Source organism: Netta rufina (genome assembly GCF_964035555.1).
Source record: "Netta rufina genome assembly, chromosome: 22".
Lineage (NCBI taxonomy): Eukaryota > Metazoa > Chordata > Aves > Anseriformes > Anatidae > Netta > Netta rufina.
This window is the reverse complement of record NC_140146.1, coordinates 8,659,212-8,674,287: the sequence shown is the minus strand read 5'-3', so window position 1 is coordinate 8,674,287 and position 15,076 is coordinate 8,659,212. Positions and strand designations below refer to the sequence as shown.

Sequence of the window (15,076 nt, the reverse complement as noted above, 5' to 3'; positions counted from 1 at the left end):
CCGCTGGGTGGACACCCCTGAAAACTCTAGCCCAAGCGTCTCGGGAGGCACAGCTTTCTGACCAGAAGTACCCGGGCAACCTCACTAAGGTTAAGAACCGGCGGCGTTCCTCTCTGAACGGCCCGCTCCTCCTAGCAGGAGGGTTACGTTTTGCATTCCTACAGAATTACATTCCCTCCACGTGGTGGGATCGTTGCAGTCCTTCAGGAAGAAGGGAGGGAGGCATCCGAGCACCGTAATGCTCTGTAAAAGGAGAACATTCTTCCCTACACATAGGAGAGGAGCCAGGGGACTTCTCTAGCGAGTCACGGTCTCCTCTGGAAAATGAGCCAACGTCCAGGCCAGGTGGGAAGCGTGCTCTCGGCCTACCAAGGCCTCCAGAGGTTGCAGAAGGGTTTCGCTGGTGCTTGTTTTGCAGAGGGCTGCTGGCTGGAAGTGGGTGCAGAGGAAGAACCCGAGTCCTTGGGCACTGCTTGTGACCTCTGGAAATGGCAGATCAGCTTCATCTGGGTCTCTGTGTTTGCCGAATGGAGAGAGAGGAATTGCAGAGCTTCCTTGAGGCACCAGGCGTACCCTTCACAATAGTCCTGCTGAAGGCTTTTGGCAGATGCTGCAAAAGCTGAACGAGTGGAAGAGAGGTGTTAGACAGGCACACTCAGGCTGGGGGTTTGTAAAAAAGTAAGGGCAGGTGATCAGGGAGCATACTGACCTCGGCTGTACTTCAGGTAGCTGACGGTCATCTCCAGGATGTCGGCTTTCTCCAGCTTGGAGTTGGGCTGGTGCCTCTGGAACTCCTTCTCCAGGAGCAGCTTCAGCTGCTCAATGCTGCTGTTAATCCGATCGCGGCGCAGCTTCTCTACGATGGGTTTCCTGAGCTGTAACACAAAACAGGAGGACGGTTAGTGACCAGACTTCCCCCTTCCATCTCTGTATAACCTGCTGCTGAAGCGGTTCAGCCCTTCTCATCATTAAACCCTCGCGGTCAGAGAGCGGCTACTTACCCTGTTCTTCTCTTTGGGTGTTAGGATTTCCAGGGAGAGAGCACTGGGTGCCATTACCGCGAGTGGCTGGCTGCAGGGCCACTGGGGAAGGCAGGGAGAGCTCCTCTATTTATACGCTGTAGCTGCATACAAATGTCTGGGGCCGAAGCTTCTCCGAGTTTCCCACAGTCGATAGCCAATCCAGGCATGCGGTGGGACAATAGGGCCAGCATCTATTACAGCATGGTAAATTGACTGTGAATTGCCTGGGGATAATACCCTGCTCCCAAAGGAGCAGGTGGACTGAGGAGCGTGCGACACAATAGGGCTTGGCATGAGGGCACTGGGGTAAGGACGTGGGAAAGCATTTGGCGGCATTATAACCCAGCTTCTGCCCGGTGCTGGGGACGGCAACGTCTCAATGTGCTGCCTTTTCCCAGGCCGTGCTGAAATTAAGCACAGAAGACTGATCCCAGGAAGAGATAATGCTCGGTCCCCATGACCGAAAGAGGAGCTGAAAAGGAAAAGACGCAGATTTAGAGGGGCTAAAGCCTTTCATTGACATTAAACCATGCTTAGATGAATACAGTACCAGATAATTTTCAGGCAACAAGTGACTGAAATCAAGGGAAGAACCCTTAAAACAACTTGCTCTAAGCAGCCAGCTTGAAACATTTCCCTCTCCCTTGTCTAAATGAGTGAAGCCCCTCCACAGGCTGTGTGAAGAGCTCTTCCTTGCTTTTGTTGGGCGGGCTGGGCTCTCCCGTGGCAGCCCGTGCCGTCCCCAACACGTCCTGTTTGATTTCATGGCACTCTGCGAACACCTCACCGTTCCCTTGGCTCGGAGCCCCTGAGTAAAGCCCAGCAACGAGAGCAACTGGTGCTCACAAAGCCCCTTGGAGCTTCCCGGCTTCCCGTGACCGTGATTTTTGCTCTCCTTTCCTAGCCTAGAGCCGCTTTACGTTTCCTGGACCACAGTTTTCATTGGTGGCACTTGGCAAAAACCCAGCACTGAACACAGAGCACGAGCCCCGCTCAGAAAATCACCTCCCTGATTTATTCTGCCCTCGTGTCCCCGGCAGCATCACCGGCAGCTGGGGCACCTCTGTGGGGCACGGGGTCTCGTGCAGGACCCGCAGCGAAGGGCCCGGCCCGGTGGGAGCACGGCTTCGACCCCGTTTCCAGCTCAGGAGCTCTGAAACGAGCGCTTTTAAATCACTCCAGCCCCTGGGCTCGGGGAGGCTGCCGCAGCCCGCGCCGAGGAAGGCTTTACCCCTGGCTGGGCGCGGGCAGCTGGCGCAGCAGGCGCTGCCTTTCTGCAAGGCCCCGCGGAGGCACACGCCTTTTGTTGGCAGTTTAACACCGTGAACGGGACAATGCGGGAAGCCCTCGGCTCGCGCCGTCCCATGTGAATGGTGAACCAGGCGAGCTGCCTGGCGGCCCTCTGGGGCTGCGGCCCCCGGCTTCTCTCCCCCCCGCTGTCGGCTGAAGGGCAGCAAGCCCATAGCTCCTCCCGAGCCAGCCTCCCACCCTCCAGAGCCTTTTTTTTTTTCCCTTTTCTCCAGTTTATTTTGATTATTGAGAGCTGGGAATGTGGTGGCGACAAGGTATCTCCCAGCTGATGTTTCCGGGTCATAAATTCTCCGTCTGTTACGGAGCTGGGTGCAGCACGAGATCAGGTGTGAGGAGAGGGAGGTCTCCCGGCCTCGCCTGGTGCAGATGTTGGAGGGTTTAGGGGTCAGAAACCTGCAGGCAGTGCTCGTGGGTGCTGCGTGTCAGGCACCAGCCCCAGCTTCCAAAAGGTAAGAGCTCAATATTTGGAGGAGCTCAGGGCTGGGAGCTTTCAGGCCCTGCCTGGCAGGTGCCCGTTTCAGCCCCTCCTGGGCGCTCAGGTGGCTTTGGAAAGCAGCCCTCTGTACAGCTGGGGCTGGGCTTTCTGCTTGTTGGCTCAGGGTTTTCCTTTCCCTGTTGCTTGCAGAGCGTTTTTATTCCAGGCCGTTTCCTCCACTGATGTCAGCCTGTCTCATGAGGGCTTTTGATGGCGTTTTTGAAGAAATAATTACGATTTTTATTTATTTTTTTTTTCTGGCCCTTCCTTAAATGGTTTAAAATCTTTCTGACAAGCCCTCTCAAGACACCTATTTAGTGTCAAAGAGCATAACATTCCCAAGTTCTAAAAGGGCTCGCAGAGTACTGATCGATCAATGTGCTCCCTGGGAAAAGAGCCCTCCAGATGGTCCATCGGGACAGGAATTGCTGGTCACCACAATGCTGAGCCAAAAAGCGTCACTAATGCGGGCTGTTGTGAGGCACGCTTCCTTTGTGGGCCCTTTGAATGTCATAAATGGGGAAGAAAGTGTGGGAAACTCCGCGAAACTCAGGCCCACACTCTGAGGTTAATAGGGGCTTTGTCGGGGGAGTCCTCCCGGGCTGTGGGATCAGCATAATGAACAACATCTTCCCGAAGGGTGGGAATGTGTCGGGGCAGGGGAGCGTCACCCCAGGGGACGGAGTAGCAATAAGCAGCTTTGCATTCAATTATTAGAAGTGATAATAATTAATAAACTGTAAACATAACCTCGGCTTCGCAGGGACCGCAGGGACCGGAGGTCTGCCTCTCAGCTCGCAAGTAACTGGGGAGCCTGAGCTCGGAGGAAGGCGGCGTTGGAAGGCGAAAATGAGAAGTGCTGCACTTGTATGGCGGTGCTGAACCCCTGGAGGGGCTGGGATCCCCCCGCTGCCCGCAGAGCAGGAGCTCACCCTCGCTCCCTCACCCTGCCCTGCCAACAGTAGGTGTGGATCTCCCTTTTCTGCTTTCCCCATGTGTTTCAAACAAGGCAGAGCACAGAACAGCAGCAGCCCCATGCCACCACTCTTGGTCAGGGTGCTGTGGGCTTTGGGACCCTTTGCCTGAGTCCTGACTGCCCCAGCCTGCTGTCAATCTGCTGCCTTAATTAGGCTTAATTTAAAAACACAGGCATAGGTGAACAGCTTGAATGTTGCTGGGATTCAGGAGCTTGTACTAATTGGCAAAGACAAGTCAAGCACAGCAAGGTGAAGTGACTTTTTCAAGATCACCAAGCAACACGGAGATCTATAAATATCTCCTCTGAATTATTTAGGAGCTTGTTAGAAAGAACAAATCTCTCTGCAGCACGGGTGGCAGCTCCCGATGGATTGCAGAGCTGTACAAAGAGCCCACCTTGCGCTGCGTTGGCAGGCAGGTGAACAGCACGCAAGCAGCTTGTGCATTGGGGGTAAAATAAGAACCAGAGGGCTCCATGCAGCCATAATGAGGCAGGGGAAGAGGTTCTCCGTGTGCCCAGGAGGTGGATTTTTGGCCTTTTCTGTCTGTCTGAGGGCTGCATCCCAAACCAGGTGAGGACTGGCCAGGTGCAGGTAGTGACGTGTGCATCCACTCTGATCCGGTCACCCTAGGAGATCTGAGTTTGTTTGATCCCTAAATAAGCAGCCACTTGATGACATCAGCTATTTTTGGTTTCATCGCGTTCAAGGGAAAAAAAACATGTGCCAGAAGTGAAGTTTTTCAAGGGCATCCCTCCCAGGCACTCTGGCGGGAGGTGGAAGTGTTGACCAGTGGAGTTCTATGCCATTAGCATGTCTTTGAAAGAATGAGAGAATTGTCGTATATCCAAATTACTGTGTTTACTGTAATTACGTTACTGTGATTAGGTAATAGTATTGTGAGCTGATGGTTTGTGCAGGTTTAGTTTACTTTGAAGAGAAGGGAAAACAAAAGGTGAAGAGTCCTGACCACGCACAAAATGGGAACTCTTCTAAGGAGAAGTGAGTGAATGTTGCCGTGGGGAGCGCTGTTTTGGTGAGGCTGCTGGTGTCCAGGTGCTCTGGGGTGACTCAAGGAGCCCCTTCTTGGGCTTTTCTTCCTGCTTCTACCTTCTGAACGTGTTTGCTCACTCACCCTGCCCAGTCTCTGTGTAGCTGTGTGGGAGGAGGACAAGCTCATCCTTCTGGACAGGTGCTCGTCTTCCTCACCAGCGTGCAGCTCTCACTGCCCTCAGGAGGGAGGAATTGTGCTGCTGCAAATCAAATCCCTTGCCATGGGTCGCCCAGCTGGTGCGAGCCGCGTAGGCAGCCTCTGGTAAATCTCCCCTTAAGAGGATATGGCAGGTTTGTTTTCTGGATTGGGGTGGGCTGAAAACACCAAGGGAGGATGATATAAAATTAGCACAGAAGCTGACTCTTCACCAGGCTGGTAGAAACCCGCTGAAGCCTGGCGGAGCATCTCAGCTCCAAGGCGTGTTTGGGACCCTTAGGTGGGTGTCAGAGGAAGAGAGCGACATCCCTGAAGAAAAGATTATGGGGAAATAACTTAGGAGAAGAAATGCTGTCTTAATCTTTGATCGCTATCAAAGTGTGTGTTCTTTTAGCCATATGTGGGTAGCTTTCATTTCAGCTTAAAAAAAAAAATCCACGTTTAGGTAAGAGAAGGTGGTTGCTGAAATTAAGAGACAACAACTAGCTCACCCCACTGTGGGTAGTTTCCAGGAGAAGGGTAAGATCCCCAGGTACAGTCTTACTTGGGTAAGATCCCCAAGTACCAAACTGTGGAAGTTGTTAGGAGCTGTGCATGTTAGCACCTCTTAACTGGACAGAAAACATAAGGCTGGGCTCAGGTTGGTGAGCAGATTAATGGGGAATGGGGGAAATAAGCTGGTTGTGAAAGCAGTGATCTGCTGAGGTCTGAACAGGCTGCTGTTAAGTACCTGGGGCCACACCGCTCAGTGTGCCACTTCACCTCCATCTTTAGTTTTGATAGCTTTTCCAGGGGCTGCTTCTTTGCAGGATCTGAAACCCTGCTCTGCCAAGTGAATTTCACAAATAGGGGGATGAGGGGCTCAAAAAATGACACCTCCTGCTCGCTGCCCCACTGCGGTGTCTACGTGCAGCTCTTAGTCCTGGAACATGATCCATTTTAATCACTTCAAACCAAAGGCTGAAGGACTCAAACCATTTTTATTGTATTGTACAGCGAAGACTCCAAAGTTGAGCATCACACAGGATGAATACATCACGACTTTATAAAAGCTTTTTAAGCTCATTAGCATGTTCAGTGAATGCTTACACAGTACTTACTGCCTGCCTTCCTCCCCAGCCCTCACCTAAGATATATCCCAGGTACTTCCTTTACAAAAGGCATCAATTATCCCTCAACGGAGAGAGCACATCCTGGCCATGAAGAGAATTTTCCCTACAGCTATCTGTTATCATAATAACGATCTGTGAGGAGGTCCACTAAAAATAGCACAGGAACTTCAGAAGAATCGGCGTTCCTGAATGCCATCTTTCACTCAAAAGGTAAAGGCTCAATACTCTCTTTATGATACACAGTACATTCTCCAAAGTGCTCCTGCTTTAGGAAGGCCAGCACATTGTCGGGAGACAATGGAACACTTGAACCAGTGACCCAGGGAGTTCATAGAAAGATCTCCACTGACAGCCACGGGCTCAATAGCCAAGGGAAGGGGTGGTGGGAACTGGAGGGCATTTTGCTCCACGTCCCCACAGCGCTCAGCCCTCTCTTTGGCAAGGAGCCACCACCAGGAGCAGCAGCTTTGCTGCCAGATACAAGCACACTCCTTCACTGTGAAGGGAAACTACTGAGCGACCTCCCACCTCTGGAAAGCAATGTTTCCTACTGTAAAGAGGGACTCTTAAATCACAGGTCCCTCTATTTTTTTTTTGTAACAAAACATAGGAATAAAGCAAAGTTCATCAGCAGGTCTACCAGGGTCTCCAGATGGTAGGAGCTGGGGTCTTCTGGGCAGGCTGCTTTCTGGCGAGCAGACAGGGTGACAGAGGTGGCCTACGAGGAGCAGGAGAGTACGTGACATCTGTACCCGTCTGGGCTTTGCAGAAATGCTTGATGAGCTGGGCCTGGGTTTCCCTCTTGGGTTCATAGTAGGACAGAAAATGCATCGCTTCCTTGAGGCACTGCAGGTATCCGCTGTTAAAGTCCTGCTCTGGATTCTTGTGGACAAATGCTAGAAAAGAGAGAGAAAAGCACATTCAGGGGGTTAAGATCCATGCATGAAGCTTTTTCCAAGAGCCCAAGTCCACAAGCCTTGCTTGTGGGACCAGAGCTGGCGTGGTGCTGGCCAGGGGAGTGGGCTGTGGGCCGTGATCGATGTGTCTGTGCTCACCTGGGTCCTGCAGCTGGCTCTGCTGTTTCAGGTAGCTGACAGCCACCTCCAGGATGTCGGCTTTCTCCAGCTTGGAGTTGGGCTGGTGCCTCTGGAACTCCTTCTCCAGGAGCAGCTTCAGCTGCTCGATGCTGCTGTTAATCCGGTCCCGGCGCATTTTCTCCACCACCGGCTTCCTGAGCTGGAAGAGACAGGGCAGGGTGTTTAGGGTTTTCTGACACCTGGCCTGCTGGCCCCTCCTGACCCAGGCCGTGACATGCTCAAAGTTCCAGGACGCTTTCTGTAGGAGACCTTTGCCATGCTGCCTACCTGTTGTCTCATTTTAAAGAATCTGTATTTCCCTTTCTGTCTCCTTACCCTATTTTATGCCCCCTCCTCATCTCATCTTTCCCCGTGTCATTCTTGTTTGATAGAGGCAGCGCCTTGCACGGGGCACAGGCCAGTCCTGACCATACCTGCCCGATCCCATTAGGGGCTCTACTTACTTTATTCTTTTCTTTTGGCAGCAGTTTCTCCTCCACGTGGATCATGAGAGCATTACTGGGAGCCATTCCTGGTGCTCTCCAGCCTGGGCACTGAGCACACGGCTGTGCTCTGGCAGCGACCGGCCGCCTCTATTTATACCTCGGAGCATTTTGGCAGCTACGTGAGTCTCGGGGTCGCTGGTGTTTCCCACAGCCCTCCAGCCAATCCGGGCACGCAGCCGAACAATAGGGGAAGCATCCATCAGTGCACGGTGCATTGATCCTAAATGCCCCGGAGAGAATAACCTTCTGCCCACGCCGACTGGTGGAGCGTGCAGCCCAGCTCTCTGGGGCTGCCCAGGGATCTGGGAAAGCACCGAGCCTCCAGCTGGTTGTCTGGGGTCGGTGGCATTCCGGAGGCCCTGCATGTGCCAGGCACATTTGTGGCATGGAGGAGGCACACTTTTGGGGGGAAGGCAGGAAAAAAAGAGAGGGAAATGCTGTTTAGGGTGAAAAGCAACAGCACCAGGGACATCTCGCTGCTCTTTCTTGAGAGGGCGCTTTGCAGCCAGCTTGCCAGCTGCAGTTTGCTGGGGGCTGTGCGTGTGTTTGGGCTTCTCCATACGGTTCTTACACTTTTTTGCAGCAGTAATGGGTGAGCTGAGGTGGTGAAACAACAGGTCTGTTGGCCCAACGTGTGCCACTCAGGGTGGTGGACAGGGTTAATAAATAAGTAATGGGAAGCCAGTGGAGATTGTGACCTCTGTCTCTTCCCCATTAACACACGGGGCAGTGAGCCCATCGCACCAGTGTTCCCTTTGCTTTCGTTAAGGGCAGCCAAGCAGCTCCTGGCATGCCACATTCTTGTCCCAGCCAGGAGCATCGCCCTGCTCCGCTGCAGACTGGGCTAAAAATTAAGCCAACGTTACCTATTTTGTAGGAAAGGCAAGAAAAAGAGTGAATCTTTGTGGACACTTGAGTCACCTCTGGTTTCTGTCTCTGGTTTCTGTCCCAAGGCAGCACTGAAAGCCAGCCGGGAAGCTCTAGAGCAAAGCTGCATGGAGGTGGGCTCATCTGCTCCCTGCACACCTGGAAGGGTCTGGAAATGGAAATAGCAGAGAGGGGAAGCGTGTGGCCAGGTAAGACAGCCAAAGACACGTTCCTGCTTGGAAATCCTGAAGCAAAGCCCGCGTAAGGGGCAGTTGGAAGGAAGGAGGGAGGTGTCACCGCAATAGCCAGCTTCATGGCTCGCATTGTGCAGCCTGAATGGGCTTAGCTCTTTGTTAAGGGCAGATGTTGTCCTCCGAGCCCTTTATCCCCATGTTGTGGGAAAGCCAGGAGACAAGTCATCTCAGGAAGACTTTGAACCGGTCAAAAGATTATGATGCAAGATAAGATACGGCTCAGAGACCATGCCCTGGGTTTTGCCAGCTACAATAAGGTGTTGCCCTTTCTTCTGTAGTCTTTGACTGGCCTTCCTCCAGCACTGGGCGTCCTGTGCTCGCTCTCTCCTCAGAAGGGAGCAGGGGTGTCAGGCCTGGAAGCTGGGAGGTGACAGGTAGGCATGGTACCAAGCTGGTTAAAGAGACTCTTCGATGTCAAAGAACATCTTTCTCCCAACTCCTGAGAAGCAGCCCCGACCTTTATTGCTGTATTATAACTGATAGCCAGATGGTCTTTTGGGAGTTGGATCCTTTCCCTTTAAATCATTCAGGTTCAAGCACCATCACTAATGTTGTGAGTAGTTGCGAGGCACACTTCTATTGTCCCAACAAGAAATGTTATCAATAGGGGAAAAGTATGGGAAACGCAGAGAAATTCAGACCCACACAGCCTGGTGCTAATAACTCCTTTGTGGAGCCCGCGCTGTCAGCAGGGCACTCTGAACCCGCACGGCTTTTTCACTCAGCACGGCTGAAAAGCGCGTGTTTGGCCATGCGGGCAGGAGTTTCTCAGGGATTTGTGTTCACCGGGAGAAAGGGGCAGCGTGGGGCAAGGGGGCAGGGATTCAGGTTCGCACACGGGGTGGCCAGCTGCAGTACTGGGGCATCCCTTTGTCACCGCTGCTGCAAAGCAGGGCCGGGCAGGATCTGTCCTGCGTGCAGCCTGACCTCTGGTGAGCTCCTCTCCCTCAGGCCAGCCCCTGGTTAGCACTGCTGGAGAGGTTTGTGGGCACACGTAAAAGAGAAGAGATTCAGGACTGCACCAGCTCTGCCCTAGCTTTCATGGGTACCGTGATAGCAACTGTATTGCTGAGGAAGACAGCAGTGAGAACACCTAGAACACATAGACCAATGCTGATAGATCTCTGCTGACGGTATCTTTGAATGCCTGGTGTAACTGAAGGGTCTGTCTGTTGGGCCACACTCGTGTGCAGACGTGACCTAGTGTCTGAGGTTCCTAGGTTTTGGCACTAGGGGTTCAAATCCCTGCAGTGTCACCACACCCCTTCAGCTTTATCCTCCTGTGATTTGCTTCATGGTGTTTTCTTGGATGAGGTTTGAAAAGACAGGGTGCTGTCTATTGGAGGGGATCCCTAATAATTCTTTGACACTTTTTTTTAATTTATGAGCCACTGCTTGCCGTTGTGTCACAGAGGAAGGTCCCTTCTCCCAGCCCTCCAGGTGCACCTCACCCTGCCTGCCAGAAATTACCTTGCAGAGCTTGCTATTCAGGATTGGCCTCTTCCACTAGCACAAGCCAAACATAATTCTTCCATCCGAACCAACAGAGTGGAAGTGTAGTGAAACCTGCCTCTTCCAGGAGAAAAGGTTATGTTGTTGTTAGACTGACTGTATAAAATATTACATTAAATGTCATTAGCATGGCATCATCCTGCCTTCTTTAGACATCAGAACCTTGGCCAAAAATACCTTTAATTACTGTAAAGTACATTCTTTACATGTTTAACCTTTAAAATTAGTTTTTCTTTGGATTCAGAATGCTTAATATGCTGCCATTCCCAGGTGCATAAGGGGAGGAAAGTGGACTTTGATCATTAAGAAACACATGAGACAACTCGATCTGCATTTTCAGGGTTGTTAGAGGCAAAAGCAATTTCCATAGCTGCTTGTGTGGGTCACCCTGAAATCGTCATGCCCCAATGACATAGTCTTACTACAGTGAGTATTACAAATAATTAAAAATTAAGGAGAATTTATTATTTTTCTGCCCAGCTGAAATTCCCACAAGTCACCTCTCAGCATATTCAAGAGTGCACAAGAGGGATTTATTATTTCCTGGTATATTGACTCTGAAAGGTCTGGGGATTACAGCTGCTTTGCACATGAATAGCTGGAGTGTGTTGTACAAAAGGCATGGTCTGTGGGATAATGGGGTTGGATGTGGGAAAGCGCTGACCCTGGGGGAGAGCAGGCTGGTGCCTGATGGCAGGAATCAATTATGTCTCAAAGGAACACATTGCCCTGGGAGCAGGCTTTGCGGGAGCCACCATGTTATGTGTTTACCACCCTCCTCCTTCAAAATCCTGTATAAAACAGTCACAGAAAATATCCTCTCCTCCTGCCCTTGCTGGGGACCCAGCCATGCCGGTTGGTGCTGCGTTAGGGTCTTGGTAGTGCAGCTGGTCCCAGCTCAGGGGCAGCACCGAGCCACAGCAGTTTTCTTGCACGTGCTGCCAGTTTGGAGAGCCTAAACCCCCCAAATACTGGTGACTCCAGTGGGGACACACGCTCCCAAAGCCCTCCGAAACTCCCAGAGCCCATCAGTCACTGCCTCGGCTCCTACTACGGGAGGGGAGAAGCCTGGCACTGCCAAGGGATGGAGCAAACACAAGCTGCTGAGCTCATGCACTTCCTTCCCTGTGTTTTATTTATTTATTATTTTTTCATGATGGTGGTATTCAGTTTTTACACTGATCTGGTATTAATGCCAACCTTTCAAATGTCAAAATTTGGGCTTCAACAAATCATGAAATGAGCTGAAAGTTGTAGGGGTTTAACAAACCTTTCTGACATGAATTCCTACTGAAGGCCGTAAGTATCATATAGCTCGTGATAAAATTCCAAGACTTAGCAGACAGCCTTGCCAAACATTCTGGGGAGTAAAAGTTCTCCTGCAGAGAAAAGATTTCAGAGGAGCAGGTTTAGGATTGGGAGGGTGGTTTCAGGGTCTGGTCCCAAGGACCACTTGGTGTGGCAGGCAAGGTGGGTTGAGCAGGTAGCAGAATGAGGATGGATCTGCCTGACAAGAGGGGTTTTTCAGAAGCAAGATAACCTAGTCGAGAGCTGGGCAGAGGTTTAGCAGAGGAACACACTTAGGAACTCACATGGCATGTAAGGCAGGGTTGGATGCCCTCACCATCATGCTCCAGGCAAGGCACCTTGTCAGATGTCAGTGTCAAGGGAATGTGGTGCAACAAACAGAGCCCAGCTCTGAAGAAAACAGTCTAGAGAGGCAGTGGGTAGGAGAACGACCCCCAGAAGATCACCTGTGTAGCTGGCAGCATAAACTGTGCCTACGAGCATTTACAGCGCTAGTTTGGGGGGGGAAGCTGTTAACTGAAGCAGCTTAATACTGAGGCTTGGTTGGTCCCCAGGAGCAAGAATAAACAAACTAAATCTTGGTTTGCTTTTCCAAGAGATCAAGTTCATTTCTTTTGATGAGGTTATCAAGTATTTCCTGATCAAGCATTTGAGCGCATCTTCCTTTTCAGCCAGTTCGTGGACTTGAAAAAATTGTGCTGAACATCCTTCTCAAAACCCACTGCTGAACTTGAAAGCAAAGGAGAATTTTTGCATCTGCTTATTGAGGAGAGGCACGACTCCAAGTGTGGTCTGGGCAGGTAATCCAAGTTCTCCCACAAGCTGGGGAGCTGGCTGCTTTTCAGAGCTGACAAAACTAATTAATACAAAAGTGAGTGCTGAGCATCTTTGTAAAAGTCCCAAACGGACCACTTGGGTATAGAAGCACTGCAACCACGAGGCTGTTTGAAATATTGGGTTCCTCCTTTCTGCCTTATTTTCTTCTTTTGTAAAACGTCACTAATAATACATCCTCATCTTGCAGAGGAGGTTGCTGAGAATTCATTAGCTGGTATTTGTAAAGCACTTTGAAAATGCAAAGCCAGTGCATTATTCCTGGTCTTCTGGATGCTTTCCATGTTATTAAAAACAGGATTTCAGAAAGGCTTATAGGGGATCAAAACAGCATCCCAAACTTAAAAGGAAGCACGACTGTTAAACCATCAACTGTCGCCTCCCCCTGCAGCCAGATGTTAAGCCCTAAAGAAGTGAAGTGGCACAAGGAATTACTTTCCCAAGTTCCCCCAGCTGGGCTGACAGGCCTTGATCAATGGTTTTCTCCGCAGTGAGTGCTATGCAGATGGTCTACCCAGAGCAAGGTTTCTGTGAAGTACAAAGGGAAGTCAAACACCATTTCTAATTCAGCTTGTAGCATGGCACACTTCCTTTATCCTCCACCTGAATGCAGTGAATAGGGGAGCAGTGTGGGAAACTGGAAGGGACTCCAAACTCACACAGTCTGAGGGGCTGTAAGACACTCCTGTGCTCAGACCACATCTGCCTGTGACACAGAGGGAAAAAGAGTGACAGAACGAAAAATCAGATTATAAAAACCTGCGTGATGCCCAACGAAAAGGAAAGAGGTGAAGGAAGCTATGCAGGGAAACAGAAATGCCAGGCTCGAAGAGGGGACTGCCAACAGCAGAGCGAGGCAGTGCTAGGAGGAAATCCAGAGGAACAAGCTGCAGGAGCAGAATCTTGCTCTTCCGCCAGTGAGGCCAAAGAAAATTGCCCCACTGAAGGCAGCAGAGGTGGCATCAGCCCACACCAAGGCCCCTGAGCCACATACTCTGTTCTGTTTCTTTAATTCCTCAGATTTGTTTAATATGTCCCTGGAAACGCAGACCCTTGCTATCAGTTGAGCCACTCCCAAGCTCGTGCAAACTGTTGGAAACAGACCGAGAAGCTTGTCCAGTCCTTCAGTGCCCCGGTGTGTTGCTCTGAACTGCTGCTTGTTGTAACGTAACTGTAGGGTGTCATTACAGGACGGATTCCCTCCTGCCAGCCTGGGGATCCTGCTGCAGGTGAGGCATTGCCACAGTTCAGCTTTGCCACAATAACATGATTTTGTTTTGCTGTGAGCATCCATGGGGGCCTTGGTGGACACCAAGCCTCTGTTGCCGTGTCACAGGCAGGCTGCCCCTTCCCCACGCTGCTCAGTCCTCTGTCTTGCTGGTGTTAGTGAAGCCTGGCCTGCCTGAATGCGATGGCAAACATCACAACACGTCACAGGTAGGGATACGGTGGGGCATGGACCCCTAGCTCCACGTGCCAGCCCGCGGGCTTTCCTGGAACAAACATGGAAATGCTGAGCTCTGGAACGCCCCCAGGGCAGGCAGCATCACCATACTTGGTGGTGGGATTTTCACATCTCTTTGCTGCACAGTGCCAAGGGCAAGAGGTGACTCTTTTATGGACCGTGAGGGCATGGTGATAGCTGTGTATGGCCCCTGTTGCTCACCCAGCCTCCCGTTCCTGAGGAGTTGATGCCTGCCTGCTGTGCGGGCTCATTACAGGTGGGCCAGGAACTGCCCCTTGGCCCTGATGTGTGCTCAGGTGTTGGCCAGGAGCTGCAGGAGCCAGGCTTGGCTTTTAAGAAAATTAGCTCAGATTTTATACCAGTGATATTGCGGGGAAGCTCTTCTCTTCATTAACACTTCTGCACTGTTCCACGGTGTTTAGAGGAAAGAAACGGGAAGCAGTAATTGATGCTGGTAATAATAAGATTCTGGTCCTGGTGTTTGGCAGGGGCGAATGTGGATAAATCCCCCTGTGGAGGTGATTTGTGTACCCGGAGACTCAAAAGCAGCCCTGAAGGTACAGACCCTACAGGCTGAAAGTAGCAGCCTGCTCCCCAGAGGCCGGAGTGCCTGCTGGCTCCAGTGAGGACCTCCACCTGCATGGGGCTGTTAGGACAGGACCCGTTTTATTTTCCACCTCAGTGTGTTCTGTAGGACGAAGCACTTAGCTGAGCCCCCTGCCCCGTTCTCTGGGGCGTTGCTCCCCAGCACCTTGGCGCTCTCAACGCCCCTGACATAAGGCTGGGGAAGTTGGCGTACCTTGGGGTTTCCCACACCATTTCTTAACCGCATTCATGCCCGTCACAAAGGAAGTGTGCCTGGCTACAAACCGCATTAGCAACGGTGCTTGCCTCTGCATTGTGTTCAGTGGGAAACCCTGCTCCCAAAAGGCCATCTGGGCAGCACGGAGCAGGAGAGAGGCAACGGGGGCAAGGAGCGGCCCTCCAGACCTGGGAAAGCAGCAGCATCCTTGAGTCACCCTACAGAGCTAACATCTGGCCGAGTTTCTGGGGTAAGGCTCCTGCTCAGGCCCTATTTCAAACACCCAGATCCAGCATCTCGGGATCGCAGTAACTTTTCTGTCCAATATTCTCTGTGGGACCACAG

General features: G+C 51.6%; 2 protein-coding genes across 2 annotated transcripts; both read right to left on the bottom strand.

Moving 5' to 3' along the window:
• Positions 1–365: 365 nt before the first annotated feature.
• Positions 366–1,213, bottom strand: LOC311217963 (transcription factor HES-5-like; the record flags this gene model as incomplete). Its single annotated transcript, XM_084300379.1, is given in 4 exon segments — positions 366–619; positions 710–875; positions 1,002–1,100; positions 1,103–1,213. Coding segments are annotated over 4 exon segments (630 nt in total).
• A 5,530-nt stretch (positions 1,214–6,743) lies between these two features.
• On the bottom strand, positions 6,744–7,716 carry LOC311217741 (transcription factor HES-5-like; the record flags this gene model as incomplete). Its single annotated transcript, XM_084300009.1, has 3 exons — positions 7,648–7,716; positions 7,163–7,343; positions 6,744–7,003 (listed from the first exon to the last, which is right to left on the bottom strand). The coding sequence occupies exons 1-3, from the start codon at positions 7,711–7,713 to the stop codon at positions 6,744–6,746; spliced, it is 507 nt and encodes a 168-aa protein (XP_084156135.1). The 5' UTR covers positions 7,714–7,716.
• Positions 7,717–15,076: the final 7,360 nt, after the last annotated feature.